The sequence below is a fragment of the Procambarus clarkii genome, chromosome 58 (genome assembly GCF_040958095.1).
Source record: "Procambarus clarkii isolate CNS0578487 chromosome 58, FALCON_Pclarkii_2.0, whole genome shotgun sequence".
NCBI lineage: Eukaryota > Metazoa > Arthropoda > Malacostraca > Decapoda > Cambaridae > Procambarus > Procambarus clarkii.
The window spans coordinates 20,890,487-20,911,516 of NC_091207.1; the positions used below are offsets into that span (position 1 = coordinate 20,890,487).

Consider the following 21,030-nt stretch of genomic DNA (forward strand, 5'->3'; position numbering starts at 1 on the left):
TTTGTAAGAACTCTTGTATATATAAATAAAACACAAAATAAAAAGTATCCATACAAATGAGACTCTGAAACTCTTGCTCTGTGTATTAATAATGTTGTTTATAATGGATGTTACAACATTCCGTATCTATTTTGCATGTTGGGTTTTTAAGTGTTCGAGGAGTTGACTTTGAATTAAACCAGGAAATGCTAGGCATCATCTGTATAAAATAATTAATATACGATTATAAAAGAGAATAACAGAGGTGAGAGAGGAACACATTCATATCGACTGACAAGTAGATAAAAATATGCAGTTCCCGAAGGTATAGGGCAGGAGGCGAGTTTATTGTTTGTGTTAGAGTCAGGGTGTCTGAGGCGGTGGTTGAGGTGATGGCCGCGGCGTTGCTGGAGCGCTACACGACATCGATTGTTTACCTCGTCTCGCCTCTCTCTTCCTCCCTCTCCCTGGCTCTTAATTTGTTGTGAGTATCGCGGGTGAGGAGTTGGCGGCGAGGCCCAGGGTGAGGGCGGCCGTCTGGAGGGGTTTGGAGGGAGCCTGGAGCGGGAACTGCCAAGTGGAAATGCGTGTTTGGGTCAGGTTTATAGAGGTGACATGTTAGGGGTCAGGGATGTGGCCCAAGGTGGGGCCAGGGGTGGCCAGGCCTAGCCAATGAGACTCTCCCGGTAGCTCTGGTTAATAACGCTAATTTTCAATAATAAAATTGAATTCAAACCTAGCTAAACAATACATATACACCCAGCAAGTTTGACTTGCAGATTTCTTTTTAAAGTGTAGGAATGATGCTATAATAAATATGCTTTACATAATAGACTGAGCTCCTGATGAAAGTCATTTCCAAGATGTCTATTAATTAAGGCCTTTGACACTTGACCGTAGTTACCTTATCAAGCTGTCTTGCCAGATTGTGACCAGGTTTATAATTAACATTTATAAATATATAAATCAATAGTTAGGTAAAAGTACATACATATAAAATGAGTTACAAGTTGGATTTCTAGATAGCTTGTACATAATATGCCTAATCCACTAATTCACAAAGTGGTTGGGCACCATTCCTTCTCCCCGACCCATCCCAAATCCTTAACCTTGACCCCCTTCCCAGTGTTATAAAGTCGTAATGGCTTGGCACTTTCCCCTGATAATTAATTTTTTTTATCTAATACACACAGTGTTTTGGGCAAGTTGGGGAAAACCATAAAAACTAGTACTTAATACTAATTGACTTGAACTGAAGTTGAATATAAAAAGGATGACAATAATTACATGTTGAATGAAACGGCAGAAATTGCAAGTTACCGTTAATTTATTTAAAAATTTAAGTTACGTTGTTGTCGTGGAGTCATGGTCCCTCAATTACACTTGGTTTGGTTCTCAATGTCAAGGACAGGAAGCCTGTTATTCTTACCGAGGCCCTGCTCAGTCAACAGTATTAAAGAACCTTAAAAAAAAGGAAACTGGGAAAGACTTTTGGGGGCCATATGAGGCAGCTATTATATCCACCCAGTCATTAATATATATGTCGAACCTTCTTAAACAATCCGACGATGCCACGTGTAATGTGTTACAGCCCATACCCTGTAATCTGTTCCATAAATCAACACCCTTTTTTCCAAGTATTACTATCTAAAATAGTATTTATATCCCCTTTGTTGTACTCGTTCATTTTTTCATATCTCCATTGTTATACTTGCTTATCTATTTATATACAGTATTTCAGTATGTGACTTCATACTCTCTTTTTTTTTTTCTTTCTAGAGAATATAGCTTAAGCTTTTCTAATCTTTTCGTAAGAGAGGTTTCTTATTTCTGGGATTAACTTTATCATCATACTCTGTGCATGGTCAAGTGGAACTTGTTTACTAAAGTATGGAAACCATAGTCAAAACTTCCCCAGGATGCAATTCCTGCCTACCTACCTAGGAAGGGGCATAACTGGCAATCCCCTCACAGTGTTCAAGAGAGAACTGCATAAGCACCTCCAAAGGTTACCTGATCAACCAGGCTGTGACTCATACGTCAGGCTGCGAGCAGCCGCGTCCAACAGCCTGGTTGATCAGTCCAGCAACCAGGAGGCCTGGTCGACGACCGGGCCGTGGGGACGCTAAGCCCCGGAAGCACCTCAAGGTAACCGCAAGGTAACCTATTTATTGGTAGGTGAACAAAGGCATCAGGTGAAAAGCAATGTTGCCATAATGATTGTCCTTCAGGAACTGATTCCGGGATCCTTTGGCTATGACCTAACTGTTCCACAGGACCCTAGTAACAGATACCATTATTGTTTGTTTCCATGCTACATCTTTTCATTGACTATTATTAATATTGGTGTTTTCAAGGACAACATACTTTGATCACTTTCTCTCTCTCGTATACACCAAGCCAAAACTATTTCATAGTGGCACAACTTATTGACCTCAAACCCAGACATCTAAATTAGCACAGTTATTGCTGAATTTAAAATCAGTATGTGGGTAACAAGAATGACTAACAAAATTGAGAGAACATACTCAAGATTTAGGTCCAGATAGATGCAGTCAACCTTTTTTTAGGTCCAGATAGATGCAGTCAACCCAACCATCTCTTTGCTTTAAAATCTCTGTGGCTCGATCATAGAAACTGAGTAAATTCGATATACAGTACAGGATCTTCCAGATAGTAAACCATACTGTCTGTCTGATATTATATAATTTCTCTCCAGGTGTTCTACCCATTTAGTTTTTATTATTTTTTCCAATACTTTCACTATTACACTTGTCAATGATACAGGTCTATAATTGAGGGGGGTCTTCCCTGCTGCCACTTTTGTAGATTGGAACTATGTTAGCCTTTTTCCACACGTCTGCTATGTGTGCATTGCAACCAGAGAGTCTTCAAATCGAGGTTGCCCTAATACTGTAGTTGCCAAAATTTCATTAAATTTGCAAATTTTGTTTGGCTACTGGGTGTTATTAATTCAAGCTTACTGGTTGGTCATAATTGTCGTGTGAATTCAATTTTCACAATTGAAAATACAGTATGGGTATAAAAAATTATAAAAATAAGAAATTTGATATTGTTTACCATTATTTGTACATTTATTTTTAAATGAAATTCACTTCATCAGTATGATCAGTTTATTTTGTTTTCAGTTTAGTACTTAAGTCTGTCCGTATCGATGTTGGTAGCATGTCAGCTCGGAAGATCTTAGCCGTAAGTTTTAATCTTCCTCGTTACTTTTATTTCAAAATAAAATACTTTGAACTTTGCACTTTTGGTTTATACTGTATTTCCTTTTCTTAACTGGAATGTCATCATAACTACCCTGTTTCTGATTCATGTGTTGCAGGTGACCCACACATGAGGCATGGTAAAGTATTGGAAACAAAAAATGGTTACTTCTTAAAGGCCTTTGGTAATATCTTCTGCACGGGATACTTTCTTAGAAAACTAAGTGTAATTACCGAAGTGTAGTTACACCACGGGATGTAGTGTCCTGTTTTTACAGTACTGTTACGTGACGCTTTGAAACTACTGACTGTTTTGGCATCTACCACCTTCTCGCTTAAGTTGTTCCAACCATATACTGTACCACACTTGTTTGCAAAAGAAAACTTTCTAATATTTTGATGACACCTTTGTTTCCTTAGCTTGAATTTATGACCTCTTGTTCTTGAAGCAGCAGGTTTCGAGGATTCATCTTTATCAGTTTTGTCGATTCCTGTTTCTATTTTGTGTTGCAATCATTTCACCTATTTTTCTTCTAGCTTTGGAGAATTTAATGACTATCCTCTCCCTTTAGCTCATATTTTTCAGTTCCGGAAGCCATTTCGTATCATGCCTTTGCACCTTTTCCAGTTTATTGATGTCCTCATTGAGATATGAGCACCACACATCTGCATATTTCAATTTTGGTCATACAAAAGTCATGAAGAATTTCTTTAATACTGTATGTCACCATCCACGTATTTAAAAGCAATTCTAAAGTTGGAAAGCATAGCATATGCTTTCCTTTGTGTGGTGACTGCTATTCAGAACCATCCCTAGATCTCCCTCTTTGTCAGAATACCTTTCTACATAATTTGTAGTTTGTGTGCGGTCTCTCTTCTATTCCACATTCCATAACATGGCATTCACACTGAATTCCAATTACCAAGTGTTGCTCCATACACATATTTTGTCAAGGTCATCTTGAAGGAAATTACAGTACATTCCTCTAAAGTCTCTTATCATGTATGACTTGTTCTGCCGATCCCAATACCTGTACCATGCATTTCCCCATGTTCCACCTTTTGAATCTTTGTTCTTATAGGTATGAATTTATTTGGCTTTTCTACGTAGTCATTTTCCTGTTTTCCACTACATCTGTAACATTGTATGCCATTCGTTTGGACGTCGAGGGCAGTATAGGGCAGAACATTTATTTACTCTGTAAAGGACCATTTATTGCCTGAATCATCACATTATTAATTCATATTGTCTGGGACAGGAAGCCCCTGTATATATAATAATTTAGGCTTGTATCAAGGTTCCCCAAGGTTGACCTTACCTTTCCCAGGATGCAACCCCACAACAGTTGCCTAAATCCTGGCTACCTATTTACTGCAAGGCGACAGAGGCATTAGGTGAAAGTAAATATGCCTTCTGTCCCACCCGGGAATCGAACCTGGAATCCCTGATAGTGAAGAAAGACAAACCAATTGTACTACGAGACCCATATTTAGGAGATTTATTAAGGTACAGTATTCCAAATACTGTATACATATTTTCCCTGCAAATCCAATGGTAGTGACTTCTACTCTTGGGCTGGGCCCTTGCTTATAGGAGACAACGTATTGGTGTGCAGAAAAAATTCCAACATTTTTTCCTTCCAATATTGTTAAAGTGCATTCCCTGATCACAGAAAAGACAAAAAAATTATGTAGCTTTGGCCATGGTGAAGCGAGGAAATCTCGCAGTGACATCCTGATTCATGAGTGTTCAGGGAGTAATTGTCTAGTCGTGGCTAGGCGTAGGGCAAGAGTTGCCACAAAGATATTTTTACATATTTCAATGTAACTGATTTGTTTTTCTCATTTTTTTTTTTTTTTTTTGCAGTAAAATTATTCAGTAGTGTGTTGTTTGAAAAATATGTATAATAAATTTGAGGAACATCAGAGTGCTCAAATATCTTCATGTCACTAATAATGTGCACCATTTTATATTCTTGAACAATAAAACCGTTTTTGCTTTTATTACACTGTATACTGTGTATACAGAGGAGCCTCAGTTAACGAATTTAATCCATTTCGACACCAAGCTCGTCTTGCGAAATGAATTTCCCCTTTTAAAATAATGGAAATAAAATTAATCCGTCCACCACCGAGAAACATCAATGTGAAATTTAAATTTTTCTTATTTTTCATAGAAGATGGATCAGCCTACCTGACATCCACTGAACAAATCTTTGACATTTTTTTCTTTTTTTCAATGATTTTCAGTTTTTTTATTTATTTTTTATAGAAATGGAGCAGCATACCTGATATTCACTGAATGAACCTTTTTGAAATTTTTTCTTTCCAATTTTTTTAATTTTTTATATTTTTTAATAAAAATTTAGCAGCCTACTTGACATTCACTGAATGAACCTTTTTGACATTTTTCTTTTTTCAAATGTTTTCAATTTTTTCACTTTTTATTGAAAATAGAGCAGCTTACCTGACATGCTGAACAAACCTTTTAACATTTTTTCTTCATTTTTATTTATTTTTGTCTGAAAAAATCAATGCAACATTACAGCAGTCACCCCTTTACATCCCAGCATCATTAGCATCTTTAAAAAAAAAATCATTGATTTGCATTGTCGGAGGCATCCGAGAATTTGCGAGAACCAGCAGGAACACTTTAAGAAGCACATTGGAATCAGCACATAGTTTTCTCATTAACCGAGCAGAAGCTCGTCATTCGAGACAAATTTTCTGTGAGTGGCTCACTTGTTACCTGAAATGCTTGTAGATGGAGCCAACCATTTCCCAAGGTTCCTCTATATATAACTACATTTTCATGCATCATTACGAACCATTAAGTAGTTTTGTATGGTGTACTAATCTTGTAACTAGTTATCAGAGATCAATCTAGCCCTGCATATTTTGCATTAAGTTGTAGCTGCACTCATTGAATATATTAAATTTTTAATGTTTTCACCAAGGTATTTCCAGTACAATGATGCATTGGGCTGTCAATAATGTTATATGTATCACAATGTGTAGAATGTAAGTATGCACAGATATACAGAATTCATGTCACTAATATGGGCACAATATTGTATTCTTTGAACAATAAAACAATGTCTTTGCTGCTATTACCCTCTATACAAATACTGTACTGTACAGTATTATATTTAACTATTTACATCTTTGTGTATCATAATGAACCACTAAGCAGTTCTGGGGAGAGTTGTAATCTTGTAATCCAAGCACAGCATAGTGCCCCACACAAGTCAGTTGGTGATACTACCTGTCACAGCAGAATGCCTCCCAATATACAAGGCATACCACTAACTGTAGCCATAGCACTGCTATTATTATCAGAATCCTGGTCACTAAAACATGAATATGAATAATTTTCTACAAGTTTATTTTTGAAAGGAACATAAGGTCTGTTTCACGATGCTTTGAATCACAGAATCACAGTTGCGTAATATAGATGTCTCATATTGTAAACCTCATACCAGCATTGGGCTCACCTGATATCTGAACCATGTACATAGTTTTTATTACAGTCAAGATCTTCTATGACACTATCATCATTAAATAATTGCAGTTAATTATTTATTTAATCATTATTAAGTGATGCTGTAGGCATGAGTTGCATATGCTACTCATGTTTGCCCTCTCAGTACTGGGGCTCTCACACCCAGGAGGGGTGTGAAAGCAAGGGGTTTTTGTTGCAAGGTGGCTTCTGTTTACTAGAGGCCTGAGGAAGCAGATGTCCTGAAGGTATTTTAAATGTTATGCAATACTTTAAAACCTCCCCAACCATGTCGTGTAATTTACAGATAACTAGCAAGATCATCCTCAGCTGTGTTGCATAGTGGAAGGGTTAAGTCCATTGTTATCATTTAATCTTACATAAGCATAGTGAATCCTGAATTTACATATATATAGCATGTAATGTCCTGTGTGATTTTTATAAAGGCTTGTACAGCTCCCACACGCTGCTCTGTCCAAGGTCATGTTTGCTGCCATTGTTGACCAAAGAAGGGTCAAATATCACATGTGAAGAAAGGATAGGCATACACTTGCCACTTGTGTGGTTTTGTGTAGTGTTTATACTGCAAACTCTATTATTTTGTTATGTACTGTATTATTATACAGGTATTAAGTACTTGAACCTATATATGATATTCATTTGATAAATCCAATTTGTTGGCTCTTCTTTCTAATTTAGTACTTAGTTGATGGACATTGGTGATGGTGAAAAGTTTCCTATTTCAATGCTGTTATAATATTTTTTGCTCTCATTTATTACCCAACTCCTTATCATTGCCCACTTGTGCACTGGTATGGTTTCTCACCACAGGAAAGCACTATACACTATCCAGTTTGCTTTGATATTTTTTTTCCAGAGCCTTGGTGTGGCAAGCTGCACTTTATCCTGATCACTCTGGCCTATATTGATGTTTTGACTTAATTTTTCAACTTTTCACTTAGTTGAGCATTTTTTCAAATTTTTTGGTATTGAAACTTGTATTACACCTTATATATGTTTACTGGATGTTTCAAGCATCGCTAGCCATTATTCACTGGACATTTCGGGTATCACTAGTAATTATTTACTGGGTATTTTGGGCATCATTAGCCATTATTAACTGTGTGTGTTTCTAGTATCACTAGTCATTATTAGCTGGGTGTTTTGGGTATCATTAGCCATTATTCACTGGGTGCTTCAGGTATCACTAGACATTATTCACTGGGTGCTTCGGGTATCACTAGACATTATTCACTGGGTGTTTTGGGTATCACTAGACATTATTCACTGGGTGCTTCGGGTATCGCTAGCCATTATTCACTGGGTGCTTCGGGTATCACTAGCCATTATTCACTGGGTTCTTTGGGTATCGCTAGCCATTATTCACTGGGTTCTTTGGGTATCGCTAGCCATTATTCACTGGGTGCTTCGGGTATCACTAGCCATTATTCACTGGGTTCTTTGGGTATCGCTAGCCATTATTCACTGGGTGCTTCGGGTATCACTAGCCATTATTCACTGGGTTCTTTGGGTATCACTAGCCATTGTTCACTGGGTGTTTCAGGTATTAAATATTCTGCAATATACAGCTGTAGTACTTTATGGAGTAGCTTCTTAGGAACTATTTAACAGCCTTTCTTTGCTCTTCCAGTCCTTGAGTTTAATGAAGCATAATAGCTTAACTACTATTTTCATGTGCGGGGGCCACCTTAAGTTTTTCACTCGGACATCATAGGCATATTTGACAACAAATATGTACAGTATATATAATAAAAGGAGTGTGTTTTATTACAGGGCCAGTCAATAATGGAAGAAGGTATTCTTTCACTTCGGTGGAATAATCATCGTTCGACGTTTTTCCATGTTTTATCAACACTTCATCGTAAGGTAGGGTTATTCTTTAGTCCTGTGTATATTTTCAAGTCATATAGTATTACTGTTTGTGAAATATACTGTATTGTATTTTATACTTTATTGATTTTATTATTTATAGGTTCGTTTTATGTAAAGTGTCATTATAAATGTTAACAAACGTATTTCACTATTTCCTGTAGAATGTGTGATATTGTTTATGAAACTTTGTTTTACAATCTGTTCTGCTTGTAGTTGCTTTCTAAAAATTGTCTACGATAAAAATCCTGTTCTGAGGTCATGTTTTTTTCTTAACATTGCAAGCAGTCGGTGTACTGTGACCCGTGATAATTGAATATTTTGTTATAGAGCTGAGTAACTTTAGTTTAAAGTGGTTTGAGGCAGACAGTGTGTGTAAATAAATGAATTTGTTGGTATAAGCTTGTATACGTTTAAGATATTTTTTGTTTTCTTTACAGGAACTGTACAGTGATGTGACACTAGCGTGTGATGGTAAATTTTTTCCTGTGCACAAGATGGTGCTCTCTGTTTGTAGTGAATACTTTGAGGAAATGTTTAAGCAAACAAATTGCAAGCATCCAATAATAGTACTTAAAGATATTCTACACGATGACCTTGAGGCTCTCCTCAACTACATGTATGCGGGGGAAGCTAATGTTGTGCAAAGTGACTTAGCCAGATTAATAAAGGCTGCCGAGTGCTTAAGAATTAAGGGTTTGGCTGTCCCAGATGAAGCCCCTCAATTGAGTGACAGTAAAAGACCACACACAGATGGGCACCGGGATGAAACTTACCACCCAAAGCGGAGAAAACACGATGATCATTCAATATCCCCATCAAAGTCCAACCAGGGTCACACGAGAGAGAGACGGAACTCAGACGACAGAGACTCTTGCAAAGACACAAATGATACAGACTCGGTTAGTGATCATCAAACAGCCGGCCATCGTGGCCCAAATGCAGCCCTCCAGCATCATCATTCCTCGAGCCCCAACTCAAATCTGGAGATGGATCTTGGAAGATCCAGCAGAGAAGAAAATACCTGTACAGTCTCACAAGATCTTGCCGAGGTGAGGGACATGCATGCATACTTGTACATTTATTAATTATATTTAATCTTGTTTTTAAAGTTTCTATTGCTGTTGCTGCATTTGTTCTCTTTCTTTACTATAGCTGTTTTAAAGAACCTGTGTATTGAATCTGACTCGTACAAATTTTGTATATGTGCTGTACAGCTGTAGCATGTTTAGATATCCGTGATAGTGATATCTTAAGAGTTTGTCATGACCGTCTTTAATATTTGTTGGGAAGCTTCCATACTATTGTGTATCTTGAGACCCCCTTATTGTATTGAGCTGAAACATACTACAATATTATATGATCATAAAAATTAGCCTCTGTTTGATAATAGGAGAGCTACACTCGTGGTGTCCTGTCTTCCCAGTACTCTGTCGTATAACACTTTGAAAGTACTAACGCTTTTTGCCTCCACCACCTTCTCACTTAACTTGTTCCAACCGTCTACTACTGTTTGCAAAAGAAAACTTTCAAATTTTTTTTTTTTCACCTTTGTTTCATTAGCTTGAAACCATGTCCTCTTGTTCTTGAAGTTGCTGTTTTCAGGAATTCCTCTTTGTCAAATTGGTTAATTCCTGTTAGTATATTGTAAGTGGTGATCACATCACCTCTTTCTTCTATCTTCTACTTATGGCATGTTTATCGCCTCTAGTCTCTCCTTGTAACTCATGTTTACAGCTCCGGAAGCCATTTTGTAGTTTGCTGCTGCACCTTTTCCAGCTTATTGATGTGCTTCTTGAGATATGTGCTTCTTGTGCTTCTTCACAGTCTCCGTGGTGTAGTGGTAAGACACTCGCCTGGCGTTCCGCGAGCGCTATGTCATGGGTTCGTATCCTGGCCGGGGAGGATTTGCTGGGCGCAATTCCTTAACTGCAGCCTCTGTTTAACGCAACAGTAAAATGTGTACTTGGATGAAAAAAACGATTCTTCGCGGCAGGTGATCGTATTCCAGGGACCGTAGGATTAAGGACTTGCCCGAAACGCTACGCGTACTAGTGGCTGTACAAGAATGTAACAACTCTTGTATATATCTCTCTCTCAAAAAAAAAAAAAAACAAAAAAAAAAAAAAAATATGGGCACCATACAACTGCATTGTGCATTGTTTGTATTGACTTTGGTTCCACACAGACAACCCCAATACTACCAGGTTCTGCACTTTAGGTTGTGCAGGGCTACCCAACACCATGACCAGACTCTGGTGGGCTTATAATGGCTGGAGGAGTATGGGGATTTGAGATTAACCTAATGACCAAGTAAAACTACTCAGAAAGAATAGAAGCAAAACATCTGCATATCTAGCTGAAAATGAGAAAAGATAAAAAAGGGAAGGTGAGTTTTGCCCAATGTCAACAAACCAAGTGGTAGTAGCCCAGTGCACCACCAGATGGCAGCTGAGGTCACCCAAGGGTTCCACCTGCTTGCTTGCCTCACTTAAATGCAGCCCCCAAAACGCCCCCTAATTCTCACTAGGAAGGGCATAGTAGGGCAGTTATGGAGAGCTATTAAGTTCGTCCAGAAAAGTGAGTTTTCTGTGGGGAGCCCTTTCGGCTCCCTGGAGATATCGGGCCGACATTATCTATACATGTACTGTATTAGTCTGGGGATTCAGTCGATTGGCCTACTGGGGACCATGAGCCAGAACCTGGCCCCCTCAGAGAGGCACAGGGAGTAATGGTCCAAGGAAAACCTCCTGTTTTTGTGAGTATTCTATCTGCCATAGACAAGAGTTAGGCACACAGAAAGATAGGTGTCCCAAAACAAACCTCACCAGGTAGAAAATAGCAACCTAAGACTGAACAGAGACCCAGAACTCCCTCCAGAAGATAAGAGGAAACAAGCAAACATCATCTGCACAGCACGCTGCCCCCCCCCCCCTCTTTCGTAGACTGAAGCCGACTGGGGTGGTTGTCAACTCTGGCCTCGGATTTCTGTCAGGAATTTGTGCCCTTGTGGTGTTGCCTGCTGAGTGTTGTGCGGTGGCCAGGAGAACTTAGAGTACTGGGGCTGCACGTGCTTAGGGCTTCCTTCCTTCCCTGGGCATATGCAGTAAGTACTTCCCTTGGGTTCCAGGGTTATCTTCCCTGGGGGCTTCAGGAGCTCACTCACATAGGGGTTACTGCTGTTTGGCATTGACCCTGCCCTTGTGGTCAGCTGGGTTCTCGTGGCCTTTGTTTGGCTCTGGGTAGGGAGTGTTTTTATGCTGGTTTGGGCACAACGTGCTGTGCAGCTTGCCTATCTAGCAGTGGGGCATAACTGGCTGACCCCTCACGATGTTCAAGAGAGAACTCGACTAGCATCTCCAAAGGATACCTGATCAACCAGGCTGTCATTCATACATCAGCATGTGAGTAGCCGCGTCCTGGACTGGTCAACGCCTAGTTGACCAGTCCAGCAACGCGGAAGCCTGGTCGACGACTGGGCCGCGGGGACGCTAAACCCCGAAAACACCTCAAGGTAAGGTGGCCGTGTTTTCTGTCCCTCTGTTGTTGTTGTGCTTTCGCAGGGTTTTTCTTTTCTTTTTGTTTTTCTGCCTGGAGGGGTCTACCTGGCTTGACTATTCGTCTGCCAAGGGTTTTTTGGGTTGCCCTCCTCTAGTCCCCCATGCTTGCACACTTCTCAGGGGTTCACTGCACCCTCTTATCTTTGTTGTTGTTGATTACTATACCGGCTCAACCGGCTTTGCCTGTTGTCTGGGCTTCAAGCCCTGTCTGGGCCCTGGAAAACCCCGTCAGGGCTTGGTTGACCAATGGCTGTGTCCTCAGAGTCTCATCTCGCTTTGTGCGAGTGTGAGGATTGTTTGTTGCCCTGGTCTCGGGGTGACGATCACCTGTTTTTCCTCCGTCATGCTGTCTGTTGGGTTGACAACACCTTCGACCCGGAGTCTTGCGAGACATGCTTCCCGCTCGTACTCCAGTTTACCCACTCTTCTTCGGAAGTTCTTAGGGGTCAGGCGGCATTTGCATTACATAGTAGGTACAGGTTGTTGCAACACTATAGGTTGGTTGCCCGCTCAGATGCCCTGGGGCTGCCCCATTTTGGTTGTATGGACCCAGACCTGGGGGCATTTGTCGCTTTGACCATTGGTTCAGTCTGCACCTTCAGATCCTTCCCCAGTGGGCGTGGGTCACCCTGCTCCTCCTCCCCTGCTTCCGGCTCCCAAACATCTGAGGATTTTGGAGTCGAGGCAAGGTTTAGATGGTGACGAAACTCGGGCAGTTCTGGGGGCTGCCCCATTCTAGACGGAGAGGGAGGCATTCAAGCCTGCTCCTCCTGCTGAGGCTTCTGGGACTTCTGGCAATCCCCCTTCTTTGCTGCCTTTCCACTGGACTGACTTCAGGGGTGGAAGGCATGGAGGACAGCTCCGCCCCGGGGCCTGGTTTGGAGGCTTTTGGGACTGGGGGGGAGTCGGCCTGGGGTTTTTTGACCCCCTTTGATCCAGCTTGGGTTTTGGTACCCTTGTTACAGGGTCTGTTGTTACAGGATGTGGGGGGTTTTGTATCCCCTCCTTGTCTGTATGAATTTGATTTGGGGTCAGCTTCCTCCTGGGTTCTTTTGGGTTCTTTTGGTCCCTCTTTCTGGAGGTTTTCTACCTCCCGCATCTCACTTAAGGAGGTTTGTGAGGCCCTTGCTGCATACTGCTGCATATACCAGTTAAGTTCATAAATGACCTTCTAATAGAATTGAACTCAATATTTTGTGCATTTACAGAAACCCCCACAAAAGACCACATGGATAGTGAAATCTGGATCCCAAATTATAATCTATATAGATGTGACAGTAATTAGGTCAAATGGAGGAGTAGGTCTGTATATTAAAGAGGAACTGGCATGCACAGAGCTCCTGAACTCGACCAATGAGGTGGTAGAGGTACTGTACTTGGAATCAAGGTAGAAAATATAAATCTAATTATTATTTTAATATACAAACCCCCAGATGCAACAGTTGAGGAATACATGGAACAGATCCACAAAAAAGAGAATATCCTTGATAACCTAGCAAACCCAGTACCAGATATTATCTTCCTTGGTGACTTCAGTCGACCCGGTTTAAAATGGAGAATAGTAAACAATAACATTATAGCAGGAAATCAATCTGGAAATAACCAACAACAGGTCAGAGAACTACTGAGATTCCGTGACAAATTCTCGCTCAGTCAGCAGATTACAGAACCAACTAGGAACGAAAACACGCTGGACCTGATATTCACGAACAGTGATGAGCTAATCAGAGACATTACTGTCTCAGACACTACGTACTCAGACCACAAGCTCATTGAAGTGCAAACTAACATTAATAACGGTAGTAGGCCCAAGAGAAATAACCGAGAAGGGTTATTCAATAAGTTCAATTTTAATAATAAAAGGATAGACTGGGAGAAAATAAACAGGGAACTTACAAACATTCAATGGGAAAATGTTCTAAGAAATAAAAATCCTACACAAGGAATAGAAAAACTGAGTTTTGAGACATGTACCTTTGAGGAAAACCAGAAAGAGGTCCAATATAGAAGGAGAACACAGATGACATTACAAAAGAAGGAAGAAGTTGACCAGACCACACACTAGAAAGTGAAGGGACGACGACGTTTCGGTCCGTCCTGGACCATTCTCAAGTCGATTGTCTTGACAATCGACTTGAGAATGTCGTCGTCCCTTCACTTTCTAGTGTGTGGTCTGGTCAACATTTTTCAGCCACGTTATTGTGACTCATCGTCTGCAGAAGAAAGAAATTAACGGAAATGCTTAAGCAGACACGAGTTTCTATACAAAGAAGGAATAATTTAAACAGAGAGATTGAAGAAATCGAACGGAGACTGAAGCATTTATATCAGACGGAAGAAAGGCAACTAGAACGGAAAGCAATTCAAGAAATAAAGAAAAACCCAAAATCTTTCTTCACATATGCTAAATCAAAAGCAAAAACCACTGCCAGTATTGGACCTATTCGTATTAGTGAAGGTTCATACACTTAGGATGACAAAGAAATTAGCGAAATCCTAAAAAAACAGTACGAGGACATGTTTAGCACTCCGATACACAGCATGAAAGTGGAAGATCCAGACAATTTCTTTATGCGTGATATCCAAACCCCTGTAAATATAACGGATATCAACATGAGCGTACCAGATTTTGTAAGTGAAATTGACAACATGCCCATGCACTCGGCCCCAGGTCCAGACTCATGGAATTCAATATTTATAAAGAAATGCAAAGTGCCAGTAGCACTTTGCACTCAGTATAGTGTGGAGGAAGAGCTTGAACTTGGGGGAGATACCAGATGCGCTTAAAGCAGCAGACATAGCCCATCTACACAAGGGAGGGAGCAAAGCATTGGCAAAGAATTATTGACCAGTTGCACTAATGTCCCACATAATAAAAGTATTTGAGACAGTGAGGTCACTAGTTTCATGGAAATCGATGACCTCCACAATCCAGGCGAACATGGATTTAGAGTGGGAAGATCATGCCTCTCACAGCTACTTGACCATTATGACAAAATCACTAAGGTATTAGAAGAAAAACAGGATGCAGATGTTGTATACACAGACTTTGCAAAGGCATTCGACAAATGTGACCATGGAGTGATAACACACAAAATGAGGTCAGTGGGAATAACTGATAAAGTAGGACGCTTGATACTCAATTTCCTGTCGAACAGAACACAATGAGTAACAAATAAAATCAAGTCCAAGCGCAGGTTAAAAGCTCTGTACCTCAAGGTACAGTCCTTGCACCACTGCTGTTCCTTATTCTCATATCAGATACAGTATAGAAAAAATACAAGTCACAGCTCCGTGTCATCCTTTGCAGATGACACAAAAATCAGCATGAAAATTACCTCTGCTGAAGACATTGAAAAACTACAAGCAGATATTAACAAAGTTTTTGATTGGGCAGCAGAAAATAACATAATGTTTAACAGTGATAAATTCCAGGTACTCAGGTACGGCAAAAATGAGGATCTGAAACATAATACAGGGTACAAAACACAATTGAATCTGCCCATAGTAGGAAAACGGCATGTCAAGGATTTGGGAATAATGATGTCCGACGACCTAACGTTTAGGGAGCTTAACCAAGGAAATATTGCGTCAGCCAGAAAAATGATAGGATTGATTACAAGAACCTTCAAATCCAGGGATCCCATCACAATGGTTGTACTCTTCAAATCACTTGTGTTTTCCCGTCTTGAATACTGCTCAGTATTCACTTCCCCCTTTAAAGCAGGAGAAATTGCTGAAACAGAGGGAATACAGAGAACATATACAGCACGCATAGACACAATAAAGCGCCTAAATTATTGGGATTGTCTCAAAGCTCTCCAAGAGAACTACTAAATAATATACATATGGAAAATACTGGAGGGCCAAGTCCCAAATCTATACAGTAAAATAACAATGTACTGGAGTGAACGATATCAAAGAAAATGCAGAATAGAACCAGTGAAGAGCAGAGGTGCCATAGGCACAATCAGAGAACACTGTATAAACATCAGAGGTCCGCGGTTGTTCAACGTCTTACCAGTGACTAAGAAATATTGCCGGAACAACTGTAATTACCTAAGTGTAGTTACAGGATGAGAGCTACGCTCGTGGTGTCCCGTCTTCCCAGCACTCTTTGTCATGTAATGTTTTGAAACTACTGACGGTCTTGGCCTCCACCACCACCTCACCTAACTTGTTCCAACTGTCTACCACTCTGTTTGCGAAAGTGAATTTTCTTATTTCTTCGGCATCTGTGTTTAGCTAGTTTAAATCTATGACCTCTTGTTCTTAAAGTTCCAGGTCTCAGGAAATCTTCCCTATCGATTTTATCAATTCCCATTACTATTTTGTATGTAGTGATCATATCACCTCTTTTTCTTCTGTCTTCTAGTTTTGGTATATTTAACGCCTCTAACCTCTCCTCGTAGCTCTTGCCCTTCAGTTCTGGGAGCCACTTAGTAGCGTGTCTTTGCACCTTTTCCAGTTTGTTGATGTGCTTCTTAAGATATGGGTACCACACAACCGCTGCATATTCTAGCTTTGGCCTAACAAAATTCGTGAACAATTTCTTTAGTATATCGCCATCCATGTATTTAAAAGCAATTCATAAGTTAGAAAGCGTGGCATAGGCTCCTCGCACAATATTCTTTGTGGTCCTCAGGTGATAGTTTTCTATATAGAACCACCCCTAGATCTCTTTCTTTATCATAATTCTTTAAAGATTTCTCACATAATATATAGGTTGTGTGAGGTCTATGTTCTCCTATTCCACATTCCATAACAGGGCATTTATTAACATTAAATTCCATTTGCCAAGTGGTGCTCCATATACTTATTTTGTCCAGGTCATCTTGAAGGGCATGACATTCATCTAAGTTGGTGATCTGCCAGACCTCAATCACAGGTATGGTTGAGGTATGTTGTAGTGTGTTGCAGCTCTTCGCTGTTACCTACTCGCCTCAGTTTCCGTGGCCGGGGACACGCTTTGGGTTGATCCGATTTCCCTCGTTCCCTGATCCAGGGCTCAGGTCTCTCAGATCGTTCGCAGTGTTATCAATTCTACACTTTATATGTTTCGGTAGTCAGTTCTATTTCTTGCATGGGATTGTTATAACTTTGCACAGTTTCCCATTGAATTTTTGTAAGTTGCAAGTTTATTTTTCTCAGTATATCCTCTTATTACTAAAAATTAAATATATTTAATAATCCTTCTCATATGATAATTTTTTAGACTCATTACGACTATTTTAATGTTTGCACTTCAATGAGCTAGTGATCTGAGCAGTTGGTATCGTGAGATTGTCATGTCCCTATGCAAACAAGGAGTCACAATAATGTGGCTGAAATATGTTACCAAACCACACTAGAAAGTGAAGGGACGACGACGTTTCAGTCCGTCCTGGACCATTCTCAAGTCATGTCCCTGATCATTTCTTCATTGTTTATGAAAACAATGAATCACAGAATCTAACCTGTTCTCTGACCTGTGGTTGATAATTTCCAGATAGATTTCCTTATACATTATTAGTATTATTTGCTATTGTCCATCTAAAACTGGGCAGGTTGAAGTCTCCAAGAAAGATAATACTGTATCTGGTTTTGGATTTGTCAGATTATAAGTTATTCTCTATTTTGTTCATATGTTATGTGAATTCCTCAACCGTTGCGTCTGGCTATTTGTATATTAGAGTAATAACTTAAGTTTTCTTTCTATTTTTACTTCCAGTATCAGTACGTCTACATCTGATTTGTAGAGTTAAAGAGCTTCGGCACACAAGGTCCTCTCTAATATACAAACCTACTCCTTCATGTGACCTATTTACCCTATCATATCTAGTCCATATATGTTAGCAAAGATGAATGAGGTTACTCTATTTGGTGTATTTTTCAGGGAAGTCCATTTGCGTGGACATACTGGATTTGTTCTTACCAGTACTGGTTGTTGCAGTGTTGTTGCCTAGCTTAGTGTTAGCTTTTTTGGTGGGGTATAATCATATCTGTGACTCTAGTATGCAAATGGTTCTTTTAGCCAGTTCCAGTACCTTTTATTCTTTGTGTTTCACCTTTTGAAATGACCCAAGTCTAAAAAAAAAAAATTTTGGCTTTCCTCCAAAGATATTTTCCTGTTTGCCTCTGTGTAGAATTGTGTGCCTGTCATGTAAAAGTCTGGGCAGCTGAGGTCAGAGCATTTACTTTCCTCAAGGGAGGTTTTGTAGATGTCTGCATGGAAATACCTGCATTTTGATCCAAAACTACATTTTCCTTCATAGGTATATTTAAACATTTTCTGGGATGAGGGGTAGCTGCATTCTAATCCTGTTCTCTTTTTCCAGAAAATCTGTGTATGCAAAATGCCTGTTGCATAGAATTTGCAAATGTTTGTTTTTCTAGTTTCTTTCTCTCTCTGTTGAGGTATGTTGTAGTGTGTGTACCAATTGAGCTGTTAGTGTTGTCTGTTACACTTTTCTGTCTGCTGTCATATTTATCCAGGCATATTGAATCAGGATTTACAACTTCTTGAACTTGTACTACAGTTTCATCCCTGTCTACATCTTTAGCTTCTGCACCAGGGGCCAGATTCACAAAGCAGTTACGCAAGTACTTACGAACGTGCACATCTTTCTTCAATCTTTGACGGCTTTGGTTACATTTATTAAACAGTTTACAAGCATGAAAACTTCCCAAATCAACTGTTGTTATTGTTATAAACAGCCTCCTGGTGCTCGGAGCTCATTAACTGTTTAATAATTGTAAACAAAGCCGCCAAAGGTTGAGGAAAAATGTACAGGTTCGTAAGTGCTTGCGTAACTGCTTCGTGAATCTGGCCCCAGTATTATTTATTTCTCACTCTACCTGGATGGCTGATAGTCTTTCAGTGAATTAAATTTTTTGGTCATTAGTCATAGTACGTAGCAGTTGTTTTAATATATTCCAAACTGGTAAATCATTGTTCTGTACCCAGAGTAAATGTCCTGTTCTCAGGTCTTTTGTATTGCTCACTTCTGTACAAGACTTGTGTAATCTATTCCTACATATATAACATGTAATTCCCATTGGTTGGATCTTTTAAATATTTAGTGCAGTGAATATAAGTTCATTTGTTTATAGTCATATTGCTATTGTTTACCATTGTTTGTCTTGTATGCTTGAGGGGACCTACCCCACAGATGTTAAGTGTGCTATGCTTTGTGGGTATGGCAAGCTCTCTTATTATTACTTGTTATCTAATGTTGCACTTCTGTGGTATTACCACATACAATATATAAATCCAGTGTGTTTGTTCTTTGTATCTCAAACACTACTTAGCTGCATGTTTCAATACTGTATAGATGTGGTGGCACCCTGGTGCTGAAGCAGTTAACCACCTCCTGGGTCATACTCACATCCAACATAGGGGTTCCAGTTTCATATTTAATGTTCATTTAAGTTCCTTAGTCTAGCTGCATTTTATTATTTTAATTTGATTTCTGGTTTTCTATCTTATCAAAGTCTTAACACGACTGAGTGTTCCTTCACTGTAGTAGCTCACTCACTAAGGGAAACACAAAGTAGGCAATAATAGCACCGTACCTATGCACGTCATGTGTGGATGGACACACATTAGACTCTAAATTGAACCACCCAGTGGACAACCTGAGAGCCTGGCTTTGGCACCAAGGAAACGACTTCACAATTGCATGTATAATGTCAATAACATGGCACCATAACAATGCGACAGATTATGATGCATCTTCTATTGAACAAACCAAGTGTCTACCACTAGACAATCCCTTCAACAAAACAGAGCCTTGATTCTTGGCTAAAAAGGACAAAGAAGATTAGAGGTGGTCCAAGTAAGCTCCAGATGACCAGGAGCTAGGTGCTGGTGGAAATTGACTTGACAACTTGAGGAACAGGGGAGAAGAAATGTCCTTACCAAAAACAAGAAAGAAATGCCAAAGGGTAGGAGGAGACAATATTAGGAATGAGAGGTGCTCTACAAATAGCCAAGACAGGAAGGACATGATCACTTGCACAGAAATAGAGGACAACTGGAGAAGAGGACAAATAATATGGATAGGCAGCCAGTCCACCTCATACAGGCTGCCGGAAAGACTCAAATGCAACACAAAGAGTCGCCTCTTAATCCCCATAAAGGCAATGGTGCAAATGGCTGATAAGAAACAGATGCAGAATTTGTTGGATAGACTTGAACCTACCAGGTAATAAGGTTGGGATAGGCGTAGTTTCAGGACTGGAAGAGGACAGGGACAACAAGTGAGAAGAGTCAGGAACCAGACATGAACTGGCCCACTAAGGTATCCTGTTTGTACCTATCTCGTACTTACCTTTTTACTTAGGGGGCTGTCAGCTGAGTGGACAGTGCTTCGGATTCATAGTCTTGAGGTTCCGGGTTCGATCCCCGGTGGAGGCGGAAACAAATGGGGCAAAGTTTCTCTCACCCTGATGGTCCTGTTCACCTAGCAGTAAATAGGTACCTGGGAGTTAGACAGCTGCTACGGGCTGCTTCCTGGGGATGTGTAACAAAAGAGGCCTGGTCGAGGACTGGGCCGCGGGGATGCTAAGCGCCGAAATCATCTCGGGATAACCTCAAGATGGTGAAGGGCAGATGGTGAGCCCATTTCTCTAAGGAGAATAATGGATTACCCATAAATCAGGAAAATCTGTATCTCAAAGCAACCAGAAAGTAGCTGTCGAGGTGGACTCAAATGCATTTTGGTTTATTTTGGAACTGATGTTCTGGTTTTGGAGTAAGAATTTGGCTCACACTGGTCCAAAGAGCCCAGAAGGTGGGGCTGTCAAAATTTGAAGGGAAGACAAATCCAGGTCCTGAACAGACACCAGGTAATGCATCTTAGGAAATCAGAGGTGGCATCTAGCTCAAATTGGG

General features: G+C 40.0%; 1 protein-coding gene across 11 annotated transcripts in view; it reads left to right on the forward strand.

Moving 5' to 3' along the window:
• Positions 1–317: 317 nt before the first annotated feature.
• Positions 318–21,030, forward strand: part of LOC123767905 (protein abrupt) — a 119,053-nt gene continuing 98,340 nt past the window's right edge. For 6 of the 11 annotated variants that reach the window (XM_045758008.2, XM_045758006.2, XM_069306654.1 and 3 more), the window contains exons 1-4: positions 319–463; positions 3,129–3,189; positions 8,500–8,592; positions 9,036–9,647. In XM_045758008.2, the coding sequence (XP_045613964.1) occupies positions 372–463; positions 3,129–3,189; positions 8,500–8,592; positions 9,036–9,647 (858 nt within the window). In that variant the 5' untranslated portion in view covers positions 319–371. Of the gene's footprint in view, positions 464–3,128; positions 3,190–8,499; positions 8,593–9,035; positions 9,648–21,030 lie in introns of all 11 variants that reach the window. The other 5 variants (XM_045758000.2, XM_045758003.2, XM_045758007.2 and 2 more) reach the window with 2 other exon arrangements.